This window comes from Salmo salar, chromosome ssa19 (genome assembly GCF_905237065.1).
Source record: "Salmo salar chromosome ssa19, Ssal_v3.1, whole genome shotgun sequence".
NCBI lineage: Eukaryota > Metazoa > Chordata > Actinopteri > Salmoniformes > Salmonidae > Salmo > Salmo salar.
The window spans coordinates 58,945,802-58,973,577 of record NC_059460.1 but is presented as its reverse complement, the minus strand read 5'-3'; the positions used below and the strand labels follow the sequence as shown (position 1 = coordinate 58,973,577).

Sequence of the window (27,776 nt, the reverse complement as noted above, 5' to 3'; positions counted from 1 at the left end):
AACAAATTTTGAATTCTACTGTAGCTGTAGAACTTTAGCATATTGTGTGCTTAGCTTTCAGAAACCTTAAACACTGGAAAAAATGGTTTCGAAAAATGTCAAGGTAGGAGATCCTTCATCGCTGCCAGGGCTTCCCCCAGACCGACCACCCGCTGGGATTCTGGTGGACCCTCTGCTGGGCACTTTAGGCACTGATGAGTTCTGTGCCAACTATCTCCCACAGGCCAGGGGTGCCAGGCCTGTGGGGCCAGTCACTGGACCAGGCTTCTCATCAGGGTGTTGTAGGAGGAAATAGTATAGGATCTTGAGAACTTGTGGATAGGGCTGAGTGAGTGGACCCTGAATGGTCCTGTGAATGACAGAGAGGGTGAGAGAGTGTGGGGGGAAATCAGTAATCAAGTAATATCAGACTTTCTCTGTATCATTCATTATTTTTTTATTTAACCTTTATTTAATTAGGCAAGTCAGTCAAACGCTCCCCTAACCAGGATGACGCTGGGCTAATTCTGCGCTGCCCTATGGGCCTCCCGATCGCGGACGGTTGTGAATCCGTCTGGGATCGAACCGTCTGTAGTGACACCTCTAGCACTGAGATGCAGTGCCTTAGACCGCTGCGCCGTTCGGGAGCTTAAAATGATGACATGTTCAGATGTCATTCTGTGTCCTACTCGGTCAATAAGCACCAACCAGACAGAAGATCTAGCTAAATTAGCTACAGAAAGTAATGTACAAATCTCACCTTTCTGCAGGAGCTAACGTTACCTCGCTCTGGCCGGGCCGCTTCATCTTTTAGCAGCAGGTTGAGGGACTAATGTTAATTTACATCCACTACCTAGCTACAACTAGCTAGCATGAGGGACTAACTTACTTCCACTAGCTAGCATGACTATAGCCATAGCCAGGTAGGGCTCTCTACTGTAGTTAGCCAGCCTGCTAGCTAGTCAGCAGTAACACAGAACAATGCGGTTTAGTTATAAAGATATTTGGCAGTCACGTTAGCCGGCTAATGCTAGCTAGCCAGGTAGTGCAAGCCAACTTTGTTCAGTTGTTGTTGAGTTCGTTCTATTGGCATGCTAACTTCATGATAAATTGGCCATTTTAGCTATTTTTATCTTCCTGTCACACAAATGTAAAATCCTTTCTCTGTGCTGACGACACGGTAGCTCAACCCAGTCTGTAAACACAACCGCTATGCACCATTAATATTAGCTATATTAGGTGGCGTGTACGTCCAGGTATGAACAAAATGTATATAATCATAATTTGATACACTTTGTCGTTATTTATTATCTGTTACTCGATACCCAATTTGGAAACCAGAAACGAGAACGAGTTGATATCCAATTTTCGTTTTGGTTTCCAATTAGAAAAATGATCAAAGCGATTAATTTCCTCTTGTTTGGCATTCCCGAGATTAGACGAAATAGGAATTACCCATAAACACACGGACCTGAACTCCTCCTCTTCTGTCTCGTTTTATGTTGGAAGCAGAAGTTAACGTGTAGACTAGAATGAACATGCTTTTTTTCATGATCAGTCCTCATATTTTAGCCCTATCTGAAGTTGTTTTGTACTGTATGTATACTGTATGTTTTAAGCGATTACACTTAATGCTTTAAAAGCATGTATACACCTGATGGAACTAAAGCTCTTACTGTGTAGCAAAGAAAGGGCAACGTTCCATTGGTGATTTTGTCATCGACTGTCAGTAAACATTGTGACTACAGTTGGTGCTGCAGTCTTGGACAGTGAGTTTTCTCAAAACTTCCTCATGATAACCCAATTATTACTAGCCACAGTAGTGAATTTAACTATTAGAGAGGTGCATAGAATGTGAGTGTAGCAAAGCTAAGAGCGGGTCACACTCTTTAGCCTTGCTAACTCTGTCAGATCAGCTCACCCAGAAACCGAACCTAAAGAAGAATCTGATCAACCCTCATTTTATTTCACAATAACCACTGTGGGGTGGTTTCCCTGTGATCAATCTCAAAGTGAAAATCCTGCTTGATATATAGGATGTTGGATATTAGATTTGAATGAGTCCTTGGCAGATGTGTTAATAACACATGTAGATAGACATGGTGCCTGCTTACACATTTAAAGAGAGTTGAATGTTGACCCAACTAGCATAAACACATTGAATGGACACTGTGTCAAAGTCAAATTTCAACGTACCTCATGTTGAATATCAATTACATTTTTCTTTGTATCAGCAGTGTTCAACATACCCTGCTTCTAAGAGGTTTAAGGTTTTGGGCGAGATATAAAAAGCGGGGGAAATGCGTTGATTTTGTACATTATAAACAGATGCTCTATTCAAGTACCAATCTTAAGAACAAGTTAGACTGGTAAATTGAGCAATCTACAGTGACCTTGTTGAAGATTTCTCATTGAAGATGCTAACCATAATTGACCCTGCTTACCTTGAAACATTTTTATGTGATTGTTACCAGGGTTCTACCATGGGGTTGGTGAAGGGATCTAAAAATAGATAGGTTATTAATACCTTTTCATAAAATAATCTACAGTGCTCTTATTACTGTGTAAATACAGTAACAAGTAGCCTATTGTAATTACTCATTGTTACACTGTACTGACCCTGTACTTAGGGTAAAGGTTATGGTCAGTGTTAGGGCTAGGTTTACTCCTGTAAGCGCTGTGTAAGTACAGTGTAACAATGACTCATTACAATACTTGTTACAATGTACTTACAGCAGTAATTACACAGTAATAAGGGCACTGTAATGTGACATTTTGCCTTATCTTACAAAATGTTTAACACTGCAAATTAAGATAATTGACCATATGGCCGACCAAAGAGTTTAGTGTTTTGAAGCTCCTAGATTGTTTAACAAAATACTTGAGCTTTTCTGACCCATATTAATAATAATAATAATACATTCAAATAGATACTTCACATTTCATCAAAGCTGTTTTTGTTTTTATTGCATTTGCAAGACGTCATCAGCATTTGAAGATTTTATTTCAGATGACTCCAGGTTTCAATCAATGCACATTCAATAGGGAAAACTGTTTAATTACTTTTACAATAGTTTTTTGTTGTTGTTGTTTAATGTACAATATATTCAACTTGTGTCAGTTAAACTCAATTCAATATCAATATACAATTCATTGCATCCCTTCAATAGTCATTTTGGTGGTTTCCATAAGTTGATTGAAAGAAGTCCTTATACAATTCAATCATACATTGAGCTAAACATAATTTTCCTAGGACTGTCTGGGAGTGGTCTGAGTGGGGAGGGGAAAACTGAAAACTAGCTGTTATTGGCAGAGAAGTTTGGAACTCCCTTTCTTAATTGTCTTTTAACTAATTTATGTCGCCAGACTGGCCAAAACTCAACCCACCCAAACAGGCGAGGGGCGACTGCGGTGCTAAATAACTTCAAGTGGACTATAAGTTGTAACTATAACTTTGGTTGTACGTTTAGCCTCTTCAGAATCATATCGACTGCTTCTTTATTGCGAGGACAGTCCAGCAGTCCTCTGTGATTAAATAGACAGTCCACTGTGAGTATTACCTTGCCCCTGGTCACTAGTCTGCTGCTGTCAGGTATAGCGGAGTCTGGGTCGAAAGTGTCATGATGCAGCACCACCAGAACAACAGGTTTACCAGCTGTCAAGAGAGTGAGGGATGAACAAGGTTAGTTTAAGAACTCTAACAAATAAAGCATGTATTCAGGTAATTAGCCTCTTGATACATACCTAGGTGTTTTGAGACCACCTCCAATTGTATATCAAGGTCCAGAGTTCCAAAGTCACTGAACATAGGACAGATCATTATGATGACATCACTCTCCTCTAGTGACACTTCAGTACAGTCTTCTCGGCCAGTGAGTTGTCTTACCAAGTCCTTATCAGAATTGAAAGTATGACCTACGACACAGGTGCATACTTTTCCCATCCTTGGCTTACCTGCAAGAGGATATCTGTTTTATTAAAGATTAAACAGTATTTTTTTACTTCATGACCATGCTTTTTGGTGCTGACAGAGTTGACTTTATGTGAAGGTGTGTCCTGTTGAGCTCCGTTTTTGTGACAATGATTACAGGAAACGATGTTTATTTAACCGTTTGTGACTCAACAACAATCCCATGTCTGCTCCAAATCTATAATCTATGACATAGATCTACTGACTAAACTGTGGTTTGTATATAGTACATTAATACAAGAAAAGCAACCAATAACTCCTGAGAAAGTGACGTGTTGACTTACTAGGAAAACCAGCCTCTGCCATTTTGCCTGCAGAAAAGAAAGTTGGAATCCATAACTATACACATCGTTAAGCTACTTTTCTATTCATCCTATTCTCTATTTCTCTCAAGTGCAAAAACACATACTGTGTAACACATGTTGTATATCCTGTGTTTCTCTCTCTTCAGAATTTTTTGTTTTATGATAGAAATGTATGTTTATTTTTGGAAAGTAAAAATATTAGATATACCCCCTACCTTACTGCCACTTCTGATAAAAAACGTTTTTTATCAGATTAATATCAATAGAAATGCGAAATAGTCATTAAAAACAAACAAACTTCTCTCCAGATCTGCCATATGACTATACAGAAAATCTATTTTTCACTTTCATTTCACAAGAACTCAGGGCTTAACTCCTCCCCTTCTTTCTCTCTTAGAAGGGGACTGTACATGACTACTCCCCAAAAATGATTGTCTTGTCTTCTCATATTTTGACCCTATATCTGAGTTTGTATTTTTTATGTCAATTGAGATTTCGTTCAATGCAGTACTAACGTTAATTTAGTTGATGACACTAAAGGTTTTATAGAGTAATAGAGAAAGCACATATTTTAGTCTCTTGGTGCTTCTCTCATTGACAGTAAACATGGTGACTTACTGTAAATACCAAAGGCCACACTCATCTGAGATAGTGTTAGAGACTATGTGTTGTAACTTCTAGTGTATAGGCAAGGACAAGGGAGCAGCAACTTTAAAGAGATTCTCTGGTTCTTTTGTTTACTTTTTAGCCAGTAGTTCTGAAAGTAGCACTCACGAGCCATTTGAGGTCCCCGAAAATTGTGTACTACGTTACATATGTGCAGATTTGTACACCATGTAATTTCTCTCTCTCTCTACTGTGGGTGAATCATGTGCATCTTCCTAGCCATCACTCATATGGCAAGGGGCTGAAGCTCATTGGCTGAAACTCTAATTGCTTGGGGGCTGGCCCACGTGCTGTGAAATGTAGGGAAAATTGCACAGCACAGCTTCAAGAAATAGTCCCTTTCAATCTAGGAATTTTGTGGCTAATTGAGGTGTCACGTTTGTCGTAGGAAGGAGCGGACCAAAGTGCAGCGTGTGTGTCGTTCCACATTTTATTTTCACTGTGAAACTATGCAATACATATAAATAAACAGAATAACAAAACAACAAACCGTGACGCAGAGGTGAAACATACACTAACTCAAAGACAATCTCCCACAAACCCAGGTGGAAAAAACACCTACTTAATTAAGTATGATCTCCAATTAGAGACAACGAGGACCAGCTGCCTCTAATTGGAGATCATCCCAAACAAAACCCAACATAGAAATACAAAACTAGAACATAACCCCCGTCACGCCCTAACCTACTCTACCATAGAAAAGAACAGCTTTCTATGGTCAGGACATGACATGAGGTAAAACAGGAATTATTTTCATAGATGATGTATGTATGTATGTATGTATGTATGTATGTATGTATGTATGTATGTATGTATGTATGTATGTATGAACTACACATTGACACATCCAGCCCAAAACGGGCATCAATAATGATGCTGCCACCACCATGCTTCACTGTAGGGATGGTGCCAGGTTTCCTCCAGACGTGACGCTTGGCATTCAAGCCAAAGAGTTCAATCTTGGTTTAATCAGACCAGAGAATCTTGTTTCTCATGGTTGGAGCGTCCTTTAGGTGCCTTTTGGCAAACTCCAAGCAGGCTGTCATGTGCCTTTTACTGAGGAATGGCTTCTGTCTGACCACTCTGACCAAGGCCTTATTGGTTGAGTGCTACGGAGATGGGAGAACCTTCCAGAAGGACAACCATCTCCACAGTGGAACTCTGGAGCTCTGTCAGAGTGACCATCGGGTTCTTGATCTCCTCCCTGACCAACGCCTGCTCCCCCGATTGCTCAGTTTGGCCAGGCGTCCAGCTCTAGGAAGAGTTTGTTTTTCCAAACTTCTTCCATTTAAGAATGATGAAGGCCACTGTGTTCTTGAGGACCATCAGTGGTGCAGACATGTTTTAGTACTCTTCCCCAGATCTGTGCCTCGACACAATCCTGTCTCGGAACTCTACGGACAATTCCTTCGACCTCATGACTTGGTTTTTGCTCTGACATGCACTGTCAACTGTGGGTCCTTATATAGACAGTTGTGTGCCTTTCCAAATCATATCCAATCAATGGAATTTACCACAGGTGGACTCCAATCAAGTTGTAGGAACATCTCAAGGATGATCAATGGAAACAGGATGTACCTGAGCTCAATTTCAAGTCTCATTGCAAAGGGTTTGAATACTTATGTAAATAAGGTATCTGTTACAATACATCAATACATTTGCAAATAATTCTAAAAACCTGTTTTCATTTTGTCATTATGGGGTATTTTGTGTAGATTGATGAGGAAAACATTTTATTTCATATATTTTAGACTAAGGCTGTAACATTTCTTTTTGAAAAAGTCAAGAAGTCTGAATACTTCCGAATGCACTGTACGTAGCAGGTTAGGAGAACTTACGTAGCAGGTTAGGAGAATTAATGTAGCAGGTTAAGAGAGTTAGGTTAAGGTTATGAAAAGGGTAAGGGTTAGCTAAAATGTAAAAACGTTCAACTTTTGATGTTTATTTGACGAAAGCTGGATCCCTTCTAGCCATAACCCCTTCAGGACAAAGCTCTCACAAAGGCCTAAAGGGTTATTTTAATCCCTTTTATATATTCACCACTAATTAGGGTCCCCTGGGAAACTAAGGATCTTACCCTGTCACACAAGGCCTTATGAGTAGGCCTCATTCCACTTGCAAATAGTTCTGTGGCAGCTGTAGACTCTTCTACAATGACAAATAAAGCAGCAGCCTATAGGGACAATTATCAACAGATACCGTTCTCATTTGGATCACAGCCAGAAATTCAATTACAAAACCATTCAGTCTGAACTAGGATCAGCCAGACACTACTAGACAAACTGCTCTACACCCCTGAGATTGCAATATGTGTAAAGTCAAATTGTATGTTTTCTATTTAACTTAATTTAGTTATTCCTCTTCAAAGACTTACTTCAATAGTTCATTTCATTGACTCATTATACGAAACCCCTTTAGATACAAATTCAAAGAATCAACATTTTTATAATACAATCATATTTTGTCAGGGTATTTAAGGGCTAAGTGTCTGATCAGATTTGTTGGAGTGATCAGATACTGCCTCCAGGCTGACCTTAGTATGACAAACGTGCGAGGTGATATGAAATGAATCCTCCGACTATAAATATAAATATATTGATAAAGTAGATTGATAGAATAGTCATAGTTCAGCATATCTATAATGTAAACATTGCGTCAGTGTATTTATAAGTGCTGAGTGTCTGATCAGATTTAGGAGGGGGTAATCAGATAGACGCTGCCCCCCAGGCTAACTGTTAGTCTGATAAATGGGCAGTTGTGCCACAACACAGTGCACGCTCAGCAGCGGTGATTATAACATTTAATCACCAGCCCGTATCGCCATGCTGACACTGTCCAGCCAGGCTTCTCGCGCCAAGGGTATGATTTACCCGCCTCTGCCTGGGAGAAAAACTCATTCAGGAGACGGATTGCTGAGCGAGCCTCTCCGACCGGGCCAATAAATCATTCTTTAATCAAAGAGCACTGAGATTGGGCCGGCGTGGACACCTACGGGAGCACAGTTGACACCTCAACTCCTCCCTGCTCTGGAGCAGCTCTCCCCTGATCGTTTCCTTTTCTCCTATGGTTTCTTATCTGGCTGTATGTATCAGTCATCTGGGGGTAAGACTGACCAGGATGTGGATGATGTGGATCTGGTTTCCCCCACTCACTAATCTCCAGAGGGATGTCTGGGAATAATGTGTGGGTGAGGTCACTTCACAGACTGACACACTGATCCATACCATCACAAGGACAAACACACTTGTAACACATATACACACACACACACTATATAAACTCAGCAAAAAAAGAAACGTCCTCTCACTGTCAACTGCGTTTATTTTCAGCAAACTTAACACGTGTAAATATTTGTATGAACATAACAATATTCAACAACTGAGACATAAACTGAACAAGTTCCACAGACATGTGACTAACAGAAATTGTATAATGTGCCCCTGAACAAAGGGGGGGCCACCAGCTGCATTAAGTACTGCAGTGCATCTCCTCCTCATGGACTGCACCAGATTTGTCAGTTCTTGCTGTGAGATGTTACCCCACTCTTCCACCAAGGCACCTGCAAGTTCCCGGACATTTCTGGGGGGAATGGCCCTAGACCTCACCCTCCGATCCAACAGGTCCCAGACATGCTCAATGGGATTGAGATCCGGGCTCTTCGCTGGCCATGGCAGAACACTGACATTCCTGTCTTGCAGGAAATCACGCACAGAATGAGCAGTGTGGCTGGTGGCATTGTCATGCTGGAGGGTCATGTCAGGATGAGCCTGCAGGAAGGGTACCACATGAGGGAGGTGGATGTCTTCCCTGTAACGTACAGCGTTGAGATTGCCTGCAATGACAACAAGCTCAGTCCGATGATGCTGTGACACACCGCCCCAGACCATGACGGACCCTCCACCTCCAAATCAATCCCGCTCCAGAGTACAGGCCTTGGTGTAACGCTCATTCCTTCGACGATAAACGCGAATCCGACCATCACCCCTGGTGAGACAAAACCGCGACTCGTCAGTGAAGAGCTTTTTGCCAGTCCTGTCTGGTCCAGCGACGTTGGGTTTGTGCCCATAGGCGAAGTTGTTGCCGGTGATGTCTGGTAGGGAACTTCCTTACAACAGGCCTACAAGCCCTCAATCCAGCCTCTCTCAGCCTATTGCGGACAGTCTGAGCACTGATGGAGGGATTGTGCGCTCCTGGTGTAACTTGGGCAGTTGTTGTTGCCATCCTGTACTTGTCACGCAGGTGTGATGTTCAGATGTACCGATCCTGTGCAGGTGTTGTTACACGTGGTCTGCCACTGCGAGGACGATCAGCTGTCTGTCCTGTCTCCCTGTAGCGCCATCTTAGGCGTCTCAAACTATGGACATTGCAATTTATTGCCCTGGCCACATCTGCAGTTCTCATGCTTCCTTGCAGCATGCCTAAGGCACATTCACGCAGATGAGCAGGGACCCTGGGCATCTTTCTTTTAGTGTTTTTCCGAGTCAGTAGAAAGGCCTCTTTAGTGTCCTAAGTTTTCATAACTGTGACCTTAATTACCTACCGTCTGTAAGCTGTTAGTGTCTTAACGACCGTTCCACAGGAGCATGTTCATTAATTGTTTATGGTTCATTGAACAAGCATGGGAAACAGTGTTTAAACCCTTTACAATGAAGATCTGTGAAGTTATTTACATTTTTACAAATTATCTTTGAAAGACAGAGTCCTGAAAAAGGGAACGTTTCTTTTTTTGCTGAGTTTATGTATACACTAAACAAAAATATAAAAGGCAACATACAACAATTGCAAAGATGTTACTGAGTTACAGTTCATATAAGAAAATCAGTCAACTGAAGTAAATTCATTAGGCCCTACTCTATGGATTTCATATCCATGGGAATACAGATATGCATCTGTTGGTCACAGATACCTTTATAAAAAAGTAGGGGCGAGGATCAGAAACCATTCTGTGTCTGGTGTGACCACCATTTGCGTCATGCAGTGCGACACATCTCTTTCGCATAGAGTTGATCAGGCTGTCGATTGTGGCCTGTGGAATGTCCCAATCGTCTTTACTGGCTGTGTGAAGTTTCTGGATATTGGCTGTCGTACACGTCGATCCAGAGCATCCCAAACGTGCTCAATCGGTGACATGTCTTGTGAGTATGCAGACCAAGGAAGAACTGTGACATTTTCAGCTTCCAGGAATTGCTTACATGTTGCCGTCCATTATCATACTGAAACATGAAGTGATGGTGGCGGATGAATGGCACGTCAATGGGCCTCAGGATCTCGTCAAGCTCTCTCTTTGCATACAAATTGACATCAATAAAATGTAATTGTGTTTGTTGTCCGTAACTTATGCCTGCCCATACCATAACCCCACCGCCACCATGGGGCACTCTGTACACAATGTTGACGTCGGCAAACCGCTCGCTTGTACGACACTATACATGTGGTCTCTTGAGGCCTGTTGGACGTACTGCCCAATTTTTCTGTGACATTGTGTTGTGTGACAAAACTGCACATTTTAGAGTGGCCTTTTATTGTCCCCTGCATAAGGTGCGCCTATGTAATGATCATGCTTGTTAATCAGCTTCTTGATATGCCACATCTGTCAGGTGGATGGATTACCTTGGCAAATAAGAAGTGCTCACTAACAGGGATGTTAACAAATTTGTGAACAAAATCTGAGAGACCAACAATTTACACATTACATGGACCAACAATTTACACGTTGTGTTTATATTTTTGTTCATTGAATATATACACTACATGACCAAAAGTATGTGGACACCAGCTCGTCGAACATCTCATTCCAAAATCATGGTCATTAATATGGAGTCCGTCCCCCATTTGCTGCTACAACAGCCTCCACTCTTCTGGGAAGGCTTTCCACTAGATGTTGGAACATTGCTGTGGGGACGTGCTTCTATTCAGCCACAAGAGCATTAGTGAGGTCAGGCACTGATGTTTGGCGATTACGCCTGGCTTGCATTCGGCGTTCCAATTCATCCCAAAGGTGTTCGATGGGGTTGAGGTCAGTGTAGCTCTGTGCAGGCCAGTCAAGTGCTTCCACACCAATCTCGAGAAACCATTTCTGTATGGACCTCGCTTTGTGCACGGGAGTATTGTCATGCTGAAATAGGAAAGGGCCTTCCCCAAACTGTTGCCACAAAGTTGGAAACACAGAATTGTCTAGAATGTCATTGTATGCTATAGCATTAAGATTTCCCTTCACTGGAACTAAGGGACCTAGCTCGAACTATGAAAAACAGCCCCATACCATTATTCCTCTTCCATCAAACTTTACAGTTGACACTATGCATTGGGACTTGTGGAATTCTCCTGGCATCCGCCAATCCCAGATTCGTCCGTCGGACTGCCAGATGGTGAAGCGTGATTCATCACTCCAGAGAACGCGTTTCCACTGCTCCAGAGTCCAATGGCAGCGAGCTTTACACCACTCCAGCCGACGCTTGGCATTGCGCATGGTGATCTTAGGCTTGTGTGCGGCTGCTCGGCCATGGAAACCCATTTTATGAAACTCCCGATGAACAGTTATTGCTTCCAGAGGCAGTTTGGATCTCGGTAGTGAGTGAACAGATGGTTTTTACATGCTACGAGCTTCAGTACTCGGCGGTCCCATTCTGTGAGCTTGTGTGGCCTACCACTTTATGGCTGAGCCGTTGTCACTCCTAGATGTTTCCACTTCACAATAACACCACTTACAGTTGACCGGGGCAGCTCTAGCAAGGCAGAAATTTTATGAACTGACATGTTGGAAAGGTGGCATACTATGACGGTGCCACGTTGAAAGTCACTGAGCTCTTCAGTATGGGCCATTCTACTGTCAATGTTTTTCTATGAAGATTGCATAGCAGTGTGTTCGATTTTATACACTTGTCAGCAATGGATGTGAAATAGCCGAATCCACTCATTTGAATGCTTGTCCACATACATTTGGCCAGGTAGTGTACATGAACACAGAGCGAGGATATCAACATTGGCGTCCAATAACTGCCTTGGATGTTGATTACAATGTTGTATGGGTGAAATATCCACACCTGAATTTGAAGGGGTGTCCACATACTTTTGTGTATATATATATTATTATTATTGATGTCACCTGTTAAATTCACTTCAATCAGCGTAGATGAAGGGGAGGAGACAGGTTAAAGAATTATTTTTAAGCCTTGAGACAATTGAGACATGGATTGTGTATGTGTGCCATTTAAGGGGTGAATGGGCAAGACAAAAGATTGAAGTGCCTTTGAAGGGGGTAAGGTACTAGGTGCCAGGCACACCGGTTTGAGTGTGTCAAGAACTGCAATTCTGCTGGATTTTTCACTCTCAACAGTTTGCTGTGTGTATCAACAATGGTCCACCACCCAAAGCACATCCAGCCAACATGAAACAATTGTGGGAAGCATTGGACTCAACATTTTTTTTTTTTTTACTAGGCAAGTCAGTTAAGAACAAATTCTTATTTACAATGACAGCCTACCACAGCCAAACCCCTAACGACACTGGGCCAATTGTGCACCGCCGTATGGGACTGCCAATCACAGCCGGTTGTGATACAGCCTGGAATCGACACCTTTAGCACTGAGATTTACATTTTAGTCATTTAGCAGATGCTCTTATCCAGAGCGACTTACAGTAGTGAATGCATACATTTCATACATTCTTTTCTCCGTACTGGTCCTCCGTGGGAATCGAACCCACAACCCTGGCGTTGCAAACACCATGCTCTACCAACTGAGCCACACGGGACCAGATGCAGTGCCTTAGACTGCTGCGCCAGCTCGGGAGCCCAACATGGGCCAGTATCCCTGTGGAACGCTTTCGACACCTTGCAGTCCACAGCCCAACAAATTGAGGATGTTCTGAAGGCAAAGGGGGGTCGAACTCAACATTAGGAAGCTGTTCCTAATGTTTTGTACACTCAGTATTTATATACAGTATATAATATATGAATGACATGTAGCCTCGTAATTGTTGTCATAACATTTATATAATGATAGATATGCTATAGTCAAAGATTAACCCTTCTAGACACCATGGCTGGCATAAGCATTGGTTCAGCAGGTCTGATGACAAAATACAAGACATATTCTAATACATTACAGTGGACAAGCAGCAATAAATCAATGAAAGCCTATGGCGCAATTCAAATATTATGATAAACCAAGATTTGGGTAGGCTAGAGGAACCTACAGATTTTTTCTCCAAAAAAAGAAACGATGATAACTGACGTCAGGCGTACCTTTAATAATGTATATTTTTCTCTTGTATTGGCACTGGCAGTCTTGTGAAGTAGACGGAACGGAGAGAACTGCGCCGCACGCTCCCAGCTTTTCGAGCTAGTGCGCAAATAAGAAACACAAGGATTTGACAATAGGATGTGTTCAAGATTTCATAACGGAAAGGAGTTTTTTTAACTGAGTGAAGAAGTAAAACATAACAGTAGGCTACTATTTCCTCACGCAAGCACACACCTGAGTGATTTTGGTGGTTCGATCCAGGATGAAGTGAAGTAATGTGGCGCAATATTGAAATAATTCGGATATCTGAAACAAGCTTGAATGGAATACCCTGATTGCTATTTGTAATGTGGGCTTTAAGACACCACTTAAACTGTTCCCAGGGCAGTTTTGGGGGAATGAAGATATTAGTCAGAGCTGCGTAATGGGTTTATATGCCCGTGGATATAGGCTACGTTTTGTCTTCACTCTTTTAACGACAACGCAGATAACAAGTATATAATCGATCCAAAAAAAAACATGCACCATCTATATCCATGGAGATATGGCATGCATTCTCCTCTATAGCCGAGTTGCGCCGTCTTCATATAGGCATACCAGGACATGCATCTGCATATTTTCCCTATCTCTATCACTATCATATATATGCTACTGTCTCTTATTTTCTTCTGATGCTATCATGCAAAAACCAAGTGATCCAACGCAGAACTGCCTGCGCCTCAGGAGTGATGGAGGCAAAAAACTTCAGCAGAAATCTCTTTACTGCACTTTGCCATTGAACGCGAGAGGGACAAGGGAAATCTCTCTCCACGAAGCGAACCAAAGCAACGCCTCGGTTAATCTCAACACAGTTCGGAATAACACATCAGACCGTCCTACCACTAACAACATGGGCAGTGGGAAGTTCGGGAATAAGAAGTTGCCAAATGCCATCATTGTCGGTGTTAAAAAGGGCGGCACAAGAGCTGTCTTGGAGTTTATAAGAATCCATCCGGACGTACGGGCGGTCGGCACAGAAACGCATTTTTTCGACAGGAACTATGACCGTGGACTAGACTGGTACAGGTAAGACAATAACTCATTTTACACCTGCACAGGTGTCGACCTAGGGAGCTCATTAACGGAAGCCAACCGTCATGCCAACGGATGTGTTGCCCGCGAATTCATCATGCATTGGATTTTTAAGATAAATTAGCTCTTGCTGTTAGTCCTGATTTTTGTAAAGAGGCATTTTGTAAAAAGGTACATTTTGTGAAAAGCAGCCTTGTGGAAGGCTCAATACGTGTATTAATCTCGCTGTAATTTATTGTCATTCTCCTGAAACCCATTAACCTAATAATTTTCCCTCACATCTTAACGTTAGTTTACATCCCTCCTCTAGCTTAGTTTTTTGCCATAATAATTAATTGTAGCCTACTAGTCTGTCTGTTGAACGAGACAATGCAATCGTCAGTGGAGAAGAGCGTTGAATCATTGAATTACATGACTAGTGTGTAGCCTGGAGAATATCGCCTCCAGTGACCTGTCCATCTGTTCAAAGGCAATGTCAGAGAAACAAGTACAAACAACAGTTCCATGTCATGTTGACAGTCATGTTGACCGTGGTCAGTGGAGGATGACAGTAATTGGAAGATATTTTGTGCCACATCAACTCAGATGTTTTTGTCATCCATCAAAAAACGACCTTGAGCATCAGTGGCCATTACTTTCCAAATAAAGATGCTTTCTTTTTCAGAATGTGTCTTCAGAAGATTGATCCATGATGTGTCTATTTGTCAACAGTAGGCTAAAAGCTGCTGATTTATTGCAACTGTATTTTTAGCCATTGTCTGCAACTGTTTTCTTCTTATCAATGAATAGGATACCATTTAATGAAATTAAATCAGACAGAGCTATGCATGCGTTTTGAGTGAGTTTTAGAACTTGAAGTGATCAAAAATAAAATCGGTGTACCTGACAGAAAACAACCAAAAGTTTCGGTGGCCTACTTGTTTGACCCAGTTATGACCCAGAGAGTCATTTTCCTCTGTCCAATCTACATTACATCTCACAGGTGATTTATTACTGCTGAACCTGGGACTGAGCTAGTTACAGTATATGAGAAAGACAGAGAGAGATCTTTCCCACACAAGTCTCTTGTGGCAACTACCTTCTGTGACATTGGTAAAGTGTCCTTATTGTTTTTATGTTTCACTGGAAACAGGCCCATAGCCAAACTGGACCTCCCTTGATGTCTATGGCCATAACGTACTCATACTCTTTACATACTAAGTTAGTATACAATTACTAAATATACTGTAGGTATAGGATCAACAACACATTTCACTGCGCCTATCCAATGGATATATATATATATAAACTCAGCAACAACAAAAAAGCATCCCTTTTTCAGGACCATGTGTTGAGCACACAATCCCTCCATCAGTGCTCAGACTGTCCGCAATAGGCTGAGAGGGGCTGGACTGAGGGCTTGTAGGCCTGTTGTAAGGCAGGTCCTCACCAGACATCACCGACAACAACATCGCCTATGGGCACAAACCCACCATTGCTGAACCAGACAGGACTGGCAAAAAGTGCTCTTCACTGACGAGCCACGGTTTTGTCTCACCAGGGGTGGTGGTCGGATTCGCGTTTATCGTCGAAGGAATGAGCATTACACCGAGGCCTGTACTCTGGAGCGGGATCGATTTGGAGGTGGAGGGTCCGTCATGGTCTGGGGTGGTGTGTCACAGCATCATCGGACTGAGCTTGTTGTCATTGCAGGCAATCGCAAAGCTGTGCATTACAGGGAAGACATCCTCCTCCCTCATGTGGTACCCTTCCTGCAGGCTCATCCTGACATGACCCTCCAGCATGACAATGCCACCAGCTATACTGCTCGTTCTGTGCGTGATTTCCTGCAAGACAGGAATGTCAGTGTTCTGCCATGGCCAGTGAAGAGCCCGGATCTCAATCCCATTGGGCACGTCTGGGACCTGTTGGATCGGAGGGTGAGGGCTAGGGGCATTCCCCCCAGAAATGTCCGGGAACTTGCAGGTGCCTTGGTGGAAGAGTGGGGTAACATCTCACAGCAAGAACTGGCAAATCTGGTGCAGTCCATGAGGAGGAGATGCACTGCAGTACTTAATGCAGCTGGTGGCCACACCAGATACTGACTGTTACTTTTGATTTTGACCCCCAACTTTTTTCAGGGACACATTATTCCATTTCTGTTAGTCACATGTCTGTGGAACTTGTTCAGTTGATGTCTCAGTTGTTGAATATTGATATGTTCATACAAATAATTACACATGTTAAGTTTGCTGAAAATAAACGTAGTTGACAGTGAGAGGATGTTTCTTTTTTACACACACACACACACACACACACACACACACACACACACATTAAAATAACATCAAATTGATCATAAATACAGTGTAGACATTGTTAATATTGTAAATGGCTATTGTAGCTGGAAACGGATGATTTTTAATGGAACATCTACATATGCGTACAGAGGTCCATTATCAGCAACCATCACTCCTGTGTTCCAATGGCACGTTGTGTTAGCTAATCCAAGTTTATCATTTTAAAAGGCAAATTGATCATTAGAAAATCCTTTTGAAATTATGTTAGCACAGCTGAAAACTGTTGTGCTGATTAAAGAAGCAATGAAACTGGCCTTCTTTAGACTAGTTGAGTATTTGGAGCATCAGCATTTCTGGGTTCGATTACAGGCTCAACATGGCCAGAAACAAAGAACTTTCTTCTGAAACTTATCAGTATATTCTTGTTCTGAGAAATGAAGGCTATTTCATGCAATAAATTGCCAAGAAACTGAAGACCTCGCAAAACGCTGTGTACTACTCCCTTCACAGAACAGTGCAAACTGGCTCTAACCAGAATAGAAATAGGAGTGGGAGGCCCCGGTGCACAACTGAGGAAGAGGACTAATACATTAGAGTGTCTAGTTTGAGAAACAGACACCTCACAAGTGCTCAACTGGCAGCTTCATTAAATAGTAACCGCAAAACACCAGTCTCAACGTCAACAGTGAAAAGGCGACTCCAGGATGCTGGCCTTCTAGGCAAATTTATGAAAAACAAAAAACAGAAATACCTTATTTACATAACTATTCAGACCATTTGTTATGAGACTCGAAGTTGAGCTCAGGTGCATCCTTTTTTTATTGATCATCCTTGAGATGTTTCTACAACTTGATTGGAGTCCACCTGTGGTAAGTTCAATTGAGGCACACACCTGTCTATATAAGCACCAACAGTTGACAGTAACATGTCAGAGCAAAAACCAAGCCTTGAGGTCTAAGGAATTGTCCATAGAGCTCTGAGACACGATTGTGTCGAGGCACAGATCTGGGGAATGGTACCAAAACATTTCTGCAGCATTGAAGGTCCCCAAGAACACAGTGGCCTCCATAATTCTTAAATGGAAGAAGTTTGAAACCACCAAGACTCTTCCTAGAGCTGGCCTCCCAGCCAAACTGAGCAATCTGGGGAGAAGGGCCTTGGTTAGGGAAATGACAATGAACCTGATGGTCACTGACAGTGCTCCAGAGTTCCTCTGTGGAGATGGGAGAACCTTCCAGAAGGACAACCATCTCTGCAGCACTCCACCAATCAGGCCTTTAGTGTAGAGTTGCCAGACAGAAGCCACTTCACAGTAAAAGGCACATGACAGCTTGCTTGGAATTTGCCAAAAGTCACTTAAAGGACTCTTAGACCATGAGAAACAAGATTTTCTGGTCCGATGAAACCAAGATTGAACTCTTTGGCCTGAATGCCAAGTGTCACGTCTGGAGGAAACCTGGCACCATCCCTACAGTGAAGCATGGTGGTAGCAGCATCATGCTGTGGGGATGTTTTTCAGCAGCAGAGACTAGTCAGGTTTGAGGGGAAGATGAACGGAGCAAAGTACAGAGAGATCCTTGATGAAAACCTGCTCCAGAGTGCTCAGGACCTCAGACTGGGGTGAAGGTTCAACTTCCAACAGGATAACGACCCTAAGCACACAGCCAAGACAATGCTGGAGTGGCTTCGGGACAAGTCTCTGAATGGCCTCGAGTGGCCCAGCCAGAGCCCAGACTTGAACCCAATCGAACATCTCCGGAGAGACCTGAAAATAGATGTGCAGTGACACTCTCCATTCAACCAGACAGAGCTTGAGAGGACCTGCAGAGAAGAATGGGAGAAACTACCCAAATACAGGTGTGCCAAGCTTGTAGCGTCATACCGAAGATGACTCATGGCTGTAATCGCTGCCAAAGGTGCTTCAACAAAGCGCTGATTATAGGTTCTGAATACTTATGTAAAGGTGATATCAGTTTTCTTTTTTTAATATAAATTATCAACAATTTGTAAAAACTTGATTTTGCTTTGTCATTACGGGGTATTGTGTGTAGATTGATGAGAAAAAATAAACAATTTACCATTTTAGTATAAGGCTGTAACGTAATAATATGTGGAAAAAGTCAAGGGGTCCGACTACTTTCTGATTGCACTGTGTATAAATATATATTTCTAATGGCATTGCTGACCCATTCTTCTTAATCATGTATTAATTGTGTATTAATTGTCTGTCTCTTCCTCCTCATTCAGATGCCTGATGCCACGGACTATGGAGAGCCAGATCACCATGGAGAAGACGCCCAGCTACTTTGTAACGAGGGAGACACCTCGCCGGATCTCCGCCATGTCCCGGGACACCAAGCTGATCGTGGTGGTGCGCGACCCTGTCACCCGGGTCATCTCTGACTACACACAGACCCTGTCCAAGACACCTGACCTTCCCAGCTTCCAGGATCTGGCCTTCCAGAACCAGAGTTTAGGATTGGTTGACACGTCTTGGAACGCCATCCGCATTGGCATGTACGCTCTGCACCTGGAAAACTGGCTCCGCTACTTCCCCCTGTCCCAGATCCACTTCGTCAACGGGGAGCGGCTCATCACGGACCCGGCTGGAGAACTGGCGCGGGTGCAGGACTTCCTGGGTCTGAAACGCATCGTCACGGACAAACATTTCTACTTCAACAGGACCAAAGGCTTCCCCTGCCTGAAGAAACCAGAGAGCAGCAGCTCACCCCGCTGCCTGGGCAAGTCTAAAGGTAGAACCCACATTCAGATAGATCACGACACTATCGAGCAGCTACGGGACTTCTACAGGCCATACAATGTCAAGTTTTACGAAATGGTGGGTCATGATTTTAGATGGGAATAGAGATTTGTGGGGAGATCCGCAGTTTACAAGTGGCACAAGGAGAGACAAGATGTCATCCATGAATGTACGCACAGTTGAAATGTTTTTTTGGTGTGGTTATATGGACCTCCTATTTGGCTGTTGGTAAGAGTGTGGCTCTAGCTAAGTCGTGGATCCAAGTCTTGAAGGGATCACATACACATATTTAAAAAATATGTACAGTGCATTCGGAAAGTATTCAGACCACTTCCAACAGGACAACGACCCTAAGTACTGAGTAAAGGATCTGAATACTTAATTAAATGTGATATTTCAATTGAAATGTTTTTATAAATTAGCCAAATTGTAAAAAAAATAGTTTTTTGCTTTGTCATTATGGGGTACAGTGTGTAGATTGATGAGGGGGAAAAAAAACATTTCATCCATTTTAGAATAAGGCTGTAACGTAACAAAATGTGGAAAAAGTGAAGGGGTGTAAATACTTTCCGAATGCACTGTACTTACTGTCCTGTTAGTCGCTTTAGATAAGTGTCCGCTAAAGTTTTGAAAATCTCCTGGCCTTTTCCTGCTGACTAGCTTTCCTCTGTTGCCGACTAATGTATAAAATGAGCAAATGTCATGGGATAGATGTAACTCCCCTCACTAATCCCAAGACCATGGAAAATGTGAGCATCATCTTCAGAGAGGGATATTATTGTAAAAGATAAATAGCACTCTGGGCTTGAACTCAAACTGAAGTAGGAGCTGGGAAGCCTCTGTCGATTCATGTATACACTGAAAAACGTTCTTGCTGTTTTGACAGTATTATAAAATAAAACTAACAGTAAAGTACCATATTAATTATTTACAGTAAATTGCCATGAATGGCAGTGCACTCTGGGTGATTTTAAGCGTAAACAGTAAATGATACTGTAAATTACAAAGAAACTTTGCTTTAACAGTACATTACTGTAAGCACACAGCATTGAGGTTCTGGAGTGAACCTATAAAACAAGATGTGTACTAAATGTATATGATTTACTAAATTAAGTACACCTACTATTACACTGTAATGAAAACAATTGATTCATGTGGTAAATATGTACATTAATCAAGAATAAAATACTGTGAAGCATTATACTGCAGCAGACTGTAAATTATGGTGCATTGTGAGAAAATATTTTGGGCGGGGAAAGAATTGCTGTATTTCGAGTGGTACTGTAATTCCACCCCAGAGAATACAGTACCGTACTTTTGGAGCACCAAAAACCTTTTGACCACTAGTGGTTGCGTCGTATTGTTTTTTCTGGCTCATTGATATATTTTGAAGCGTGCCTTGTAAGAAGCTGCATTTGGCCACCCGTTACTGAGAGTGCTGCACCAATTTCACTGATAGTAGTGCCCCAACAATTAAATGTGTATAGGGGACCTATTGGAATGGCAACTAGTCTCAAACCTTTAATGGTTGAGTATTTACCATGTCCTTTGGTCTCTTTTGCCCTGTAGACACTGACAGTTTAGAAGCATTTGTTAAGGACTCTAAAAGTGCAAGTGATATAAAATACAAAAATGGTGTATTTTATATCACTTACACTTCTAGAGGCCTTAATAAAGATTTCCGAACTACCATTCATTGATATGCTGTAATATGCAAACACATTACCTAGCAGCCAACCTGCTTGCACCAAGCCCATGTAATTATGGTAAAATACTGTAAAATACAAACCCCATCTCCCCTCAATGAATTTAAATAATTAATCTATTCATTAATTGATTCATTACAATTACCGTAAAACATATTACAGTAATGCACTGTACTGTTGTTTTACAGTAACTTACAGGCAGCCAGTTGTCTGTAAGTTACCATAAAACAATGGTAAAAGATTACAGTATCAGTATTGGATACCGTGACATACAGTATAGTAACATACTGTAAGTAAGTAACCTGTAAGTTACCGTAAAAACAACAGGAAAGATTTTACAGTGTACAGCAAAGCTCACAATGTGACTGCAATAGCACAAAAGCATCATATTTCCCAATCATTTGTTTAGGATTTTAGCTGTGGACTAAATGAGCAATTAACCAGTTTCATTTCATGGATAAGAATGATGTAACATGTAACACTTAGCTTCTGCTTTTGATGATGCAAGGTCCCTTTTCATGTTTCAATAAAAAAATTACTTAAGAAATATATAATCCCCCAATCCCCGCAAGATCAAATCAGATCAATACTTTATGAGCCCTTCTCTGTCAGTGAAGGTCACCTCTAATACAGTGGCCTCACTTCTGTTTGAATTTAGACATTTCGCCCTTTTCCCAAGGTAACCCATACACACTTTTTTTCTCTTGCCTTTTACGATCTTACTCACATCAATCTCCTCTAAATTAAAAGGTTGATGTCACAATTGAAAAGTGAAGTGTTTGGCCGTACCATCACAGCTACACAGTCCATTTGGACAAATCATTTCAGCTCATCAGACTACAGAAGTTAGATTTTTGATTGTCCTTTTTTCGTGAATTGCGTGAATAAATATCTTTCTTATTATTTATGACTCTTTGCCATCATAGAATTTCCACAAATTGTTGAGTTGTGTTTAGTAGTGATGGAATATCCTTGTTGGGTACAGAATTACAATAGCTTTTCAAAGACAAAGGAGGGAGCGCCTAGTTGTGGCAGGTTGTCAAATTGATTTGGGGACCACTTGGATCCCACTTGTCACATGATTGTATTGAAGAAGTTTGGTTTTGGATGCATGCTTGGAATGCTGAAACCAGGCTGTCTAGGCGTGTGCCTCAGGCTTACAAAACAAGTGTCACAATTCTGAAGTGAAGAAATGAGTTGCCTGTATTTTTAATAGGAAACATTATCAGCACTTATCTAAATGGGGCAATACATGTTTTACAATTATGATAGCTTATTCTAGACTAGAGGAAATTCAGTATGTACAGTACATATACTTTTGCTGTATCTGTTGGTCATGAGTCATGACTCATGAAAGAGAATGAAATGGCTTACGGATTGATGTTATGTTCAGATATTTTACAATATCCGTATGCAATGAAAGCCTTACCTACCAACATTTGTGCATTAAAAGTGAAGCTTAGACCCTACAAATGGAATCAAGAGAAAGCCTGAGCTCTAACCAAATGAAGCGGTTCTCATTTCTTTGCGTGACATAGCCACGGTAGCTCACCATTACTCAAAGAACTGTTGGAGAGGAATTTAGAACACGTGTTCATTGTCCAGAGGAAAGTAGGACGGCCAGCACCCTCGTGCCATCGAGTTACCTCGTAGCTCTACTGTTATTTAACAGTTACCGGGCTTCAAACCAGAGATCCTGTTCATTTACCTTCATTCATTAACCATGACTCTCTCTCTCTTCCAGACATACTAGTGTGCCATGGGGAATTTCAAGAGCTGTAAATAACCACTCAGTAAAAACAGAGAAGGACCATCATAAATGTGTTAATGCTAGACTAGAGAGCACAGAGGAGAATGGTTGAAGAAAGACTACTTGTTCTTTACATATCCCCTGTTCTCTCTCTCTTTCTCTTTCTCGCTCTCCCAAATCCGAACAAGCTGTACTGTCTTGACAGAAGTGATTAAATGTTGCCAAAGCCACATTCTGTCTTTCTCGCTCTCTTTCCAACTGTCTCCCTTTCTCGCTCCCTCTCCAATTGTTCTCTCCGTCTGGCTTGCTCTGCTGGCATTCATTAAACCGAAAGGACCTCCTGGTTTGAGGGACTACCTCTACCTCCGCTGCCCCTGCTTGTCATCATGTTCTCCAGCAGCTCATTTCTGTGGCCTGTTGAGCACACACAGGTGAGCTTTTTCCAACAGGCAGTGTGAAAGGCAGCTCTATGTACAGTACACATGGGTCCTAATTAGGCCTGGGGACTGGAGAGGAGCGATCCGCAGGACACACGTCAGCTACACTCTGATTAGACTCTCATGGTAAAAAGCCCCTCTGGAGACTGCCTAGAGGTTAAGGATCTCAATTCTCTCTCTCTCTCTCTCTCTCTCTCTCTCTCTCTCTCTCTCTCTCTGGCTTTATGGAAGAGTATGTGTGGATATGGATCCTGTTAGATAAGAAACCATGCAAATTATGCAAACTCATGACTGTAGGAACTGTGCATGTAGGATGTTGAAATGTACTGTTCTTGTTTTTGATATGAAGGCAACGGTATGTGCTCCCGATGTATAAAACACATTGCAGTACTGGCTGGATGAATGAAAGGTGTTATGAGGTATGAAACTACAATTTACTGTTACCGTTTTCAACTAAACTTATCTAAGGTCCTGATATCCTGATGATATCCGCACTATCAAATATTCTCTAGTGGATATATTTTGAACCTTTAAAAATGTTCATTACTAAGCCATTTGAAGGCTTAACCATAATTATCTGGGTTAATTTCCAATAATGAAACCCAGGGCGATAACTTTAACCTCGAAAGGACGTTTCAGTGCACTGTTCTCTTTGTGCATATCATATCTTGAATAACCCCCCAATGGTATTTCATTCTTATCTCACAGTCTCTGGTAATTCTAACCAGTTATTACTGCAGAAACAGTCCTGTGTACAAACTCAGATAAGACTTCAAGGACAACCCTGAGAAGCATTGTTGTCTTTTCCCTGGACAAAACAAAATGTTTGGAGTTTAAGTGGGTCTAGGAGATATGTATTGTGCTTTTGTTACATACAAGGACTTTAGACCAATTTCTAAGTTATCTTGATTCAGGATGTTCAGACAAGATTGAATAAGGTACTTTGGTATCAAGATGAGACATATACCAGCTGATATTGCACTCTATGGAACCCTGTCTACCTCCATCCAAACACTTAGTTTAGTTTAACTGCCACAGAGGACAGGAAATCCCAGTGGTCAAAGCCGCTAGTGGCTTTGGAGCCAAATTAAAATGAAGTGCTGACAACTGTAGCACACTCCCCAGCAGCTAATGATACAAGAGACATGTCCTGTACTTCTGCCTTCCAACATCAGCCAAACCTGAAAAACTCCTGGAGAAATCTGTTCACTGACTGTGTGAGCACACCACAGTCAGATAAGTGGAAAAAAAAAAGGTGAGGCAGCCGAGGATCAGCATTCGTACAAACTGATCCGGAATCAGCCCAAAAAGGTACTGTATACAGTGAATGAGAACCACAGCTTTCAGACAGGATCACCTCAATGTATGTCACTCGATATATAAAGAAACTTACTGAAGTCCTTATAGGCCTCTAGCCTCCAATATAGTCCTTTATTGTCTATGTGTGAATTCCTGAGATGGAATGCTGAAAATAGAATAGAAGCTGAAAATGTGTATATTGTGTTATGCACTTCTATTTCTGATGGTCATCTGAAGGACGATGAAACACACACCCATTCACTTTCACCTCGTCCATTCCAATCATCACATCTACTCCACAAATCAACCAGCGGGTCAACATCCCCCTATTTCAACTCCAACAGAGGCAGAAACGAAGATGAAACGAGATAGAATGCAAGTCCCCCATTGTCACACAGCTCTCCGAAATTCAGAAAAAAAAAACTCCAATTTAGAAGCAGTTGTTCAATCCCATTGCCTTGTTGTTGTATCAATTTGTCAGATTGCTGAGAGTCTGTCCTCTCCGCGTTTCTGTGCAGTAGATAAAGTGAGTTGAAGGACTGATTAAAACGGTGAATCTGCCAGACCTCGACAGTCCTCACACCGGGAGATGAGTTGTAATTACACAGGATACACAGGATGGTTGATGGCTTACTGAGGAGAATAACAAAACCAGGCCCCATCCTGAGACCTCCTCCCCATGAACTTAGCTGTTATGTCTGACGCAAACCAAAGCATCAGCCTGATGTATAAACAGAACCCAGGCTGGATACCTGCACCTGTAGTGGTTAGCTAATAATAGATAGCAACACAGTATACTATACATGAGTCATGCATTTAACTTCAGCGCACAATGAGTGTTGCTGTAAATTACATGCCATTTGACATAATTTGATTCAAGCAAATAATTCTATAAAATGTGTTATCCTTAGCTATAATGTTAGTTTAATGATGTAAGCAACGTGAAAGCGACACAAATGTCTTACTGATAGTTTTGTAGTACAAGGCATGCGACACGTCAACTTACGTGGGTGCCAACAACAGAACAGAATGATCTACTGCAGGTTTCACCAAATGCAAGGAATCCTATCCTAGCTACAATCAATTGGGAAACACAGTTTGAGCCACGGCGGAGGGTTAAAACATGCCTTCTCATGGTGATTATTATTTGACAGTAGGGAAATTACTGCAAATCCTGTGTGACTTGGCCGGAACACCAACTTCTTAGGATTGCTCTAGCACTTTTAAAGATATTGAGATAGAGCTCACTGTATAAGCAGAAAACAAACAACTCTGTCTCTCTCACACACACACACACACACACACACACACACACACACACACACACACACACACACACACACACACACACACACACACACACACACACACACACACACACACACACACACTATAGAGAGTGCGCCACCTCCCGTGCGGCTTGTTTTCAGATTGGATGTCAGGTGCTGTAGACAGCTGCTCTCATCATAGCTCTTATGAATACATTAGCTTTTATGTTCATTCCAAACACAAATTTATCTTCCTCAAAAAAACTGAACAGGACAGAGATGCACCCACCTTCAGTTCTGGAGCTTTCACTCGGAATCGGTGGTGTGCATATTGCACAACACCAATATATGTTTCACTTGATGAGACAAATGAGACAAATTCTCATCTGTGGGCATGCGTGCATTCGTGTGTATGTGTGCATGCATTCATGTGTGTGCGTGCGTGAGTGTATATGTCTAGAGATAGCTTATGAAATATATGCTTGCATGATACACTGCAAGATCAAAGTGTTAGGCCACACTTCCCCAACAACGGAAGGTTTTTATCCGTCTCATTTCCTGCATCCCAGTATTACTGCATCGTACCTAAAAGCAAAATCAAAAGCATCACCTACCTTGAGAGGAAAAAATAACCTCTGAAGACACATGATACAATACACACTGAGAGTACAAAACATTAGGAACACCTGTTCTTTCCATGACACAGACTGAAGTGGTGAATCCAGGTGAAAGCTCCCTTATCGATGCCACCTGTTAACTCCACTTCAATCAGAGTAGATGAAGGGGAGGAGACAGGCTAAAGAAGGAGTTTTAAGCCTTGAGACAATTGAGACATGGATTGTGCACAGGGTTGGGTAAGTTACTTTCTAAATGTAATCCGTTAGTTACTAGTTACCAGTCCAAAATTGTTATCAGCAACGTAACTTTTGGATTACCCAAACTCAGTAACGTAATCTGATTCCATTCAGTTACTTTTAGATTACTTTCCCCTTAAAAGGCATTAGAAGAAGACAAAAATGTATGTTAGCAATTGAACGACGTCTATTGCAAGATAAATCAATGTTAAAGTTTACATAGCTGGCCAAATATGGATGTTACATTATACTTTATGGGTTGGTTACGTAGGCTTCTTCTAATCCATTGCTTTCTCCTACATATAATAATATGATTAAATTATATCTTTACATTAAAAACCAAAGTCTATCAGAATTCCAGTCATTCCAATACATTTTATACACCTTGACTTTCAAGAATAGGACTTGGAAATATATATAGATTAGCCAAATTGTTTTACCTGAGCATGACCCCAAAACTAAGGACTTATTAGCCAGCCCTACTCTGTTGTTTATGATTGTGTTGTCATGGAGGACTGATTGGGTTCATTGATTTGAGTTGAAAATTAAATGCTGTGCTCATGGAATGGCATACTTTGAGTACTCCTGAAAAGTGCTATGTACATGGTAAAAATGTATGCCATATGCTGCATTTGCTATAGGCCTATTGTTTACCTTTTTGCTGGTGACACTTTGATATCGTGATAATGCAGCTGTTTAAAGGGCAAATTCACAGATGAAACAATAACAAAATGGTCGCCCTGCCTCTGTTTTGGTAAAAAGCTGGGGGATGGGGCTGGAGAAATGTAACCACTCTCAGATTAATAGACTGAGCTATAGATGCAAGGACTGACCATCCATGATATCAAAATTATTGTTTTAACCATGTAATGAGGCTATACAGTGTTTGTTTACATTTACAATTTTGGGTTCTCATGGAATGTGAAAGTTGAACCAAGCTCATGATGCATTTATAAGTTATATTCTTCAAGAATCAATGCATATATATATATATATATATATATATATATATATAGAGAGAGAGAGAGAGAGAGAGAGAGAGAGAGATAGTACTAGTCAAAAGTTTGGATACACCTACTCATTCAAGGGTTTTTCTTTATTTTTACTATTTTGTACATTTATAGAATAATAGTGAAGACATCAAAACTATGAAACAACACATATGGAATCACGTGTTAAAAAGTGTTA

The 27,776-nt window shown here is 41.6% G+C and overlaps 1 protein-coding gene across 2 annotated transcripts in view; it reads left to right on the top strand.

Moving 5' to 3' along the window:
- LOC106579182 (heparan sulfate glucosamine 3-O-sulfotransferase 2) overlaps window positions 1-22,989 on the top strand; it is a 33,232-nt gene extending 10,243 nt beyond the window's left edge. The window contains exons 1-2 of one of the 2 annotated variants that reach the window (XM_014158843.2): window positions 12,668-14,228; window positions 18,761-22,989. In XM_014158843.2, the coding sequence (XP_014014318.1) occupies window positions 13,708-14,228; window positions 18,761-19,379 (1,140 nt within the window). In that variant the 5' untranslated portion in view covers window positions 12,668-13,707 and the 3' untranslated portion in view covers window positions 19,380-22,989. Of the gene's footprint in view, window positions 1-12,667; window positions 14,229-18,760 lie in introns of those variants that run through there. The other variant, XM_045702555.1, reaches the window with a different exon arrangement.
- Window positions 22,990-27,776: the final 4,787 nt, after the last annotated feature.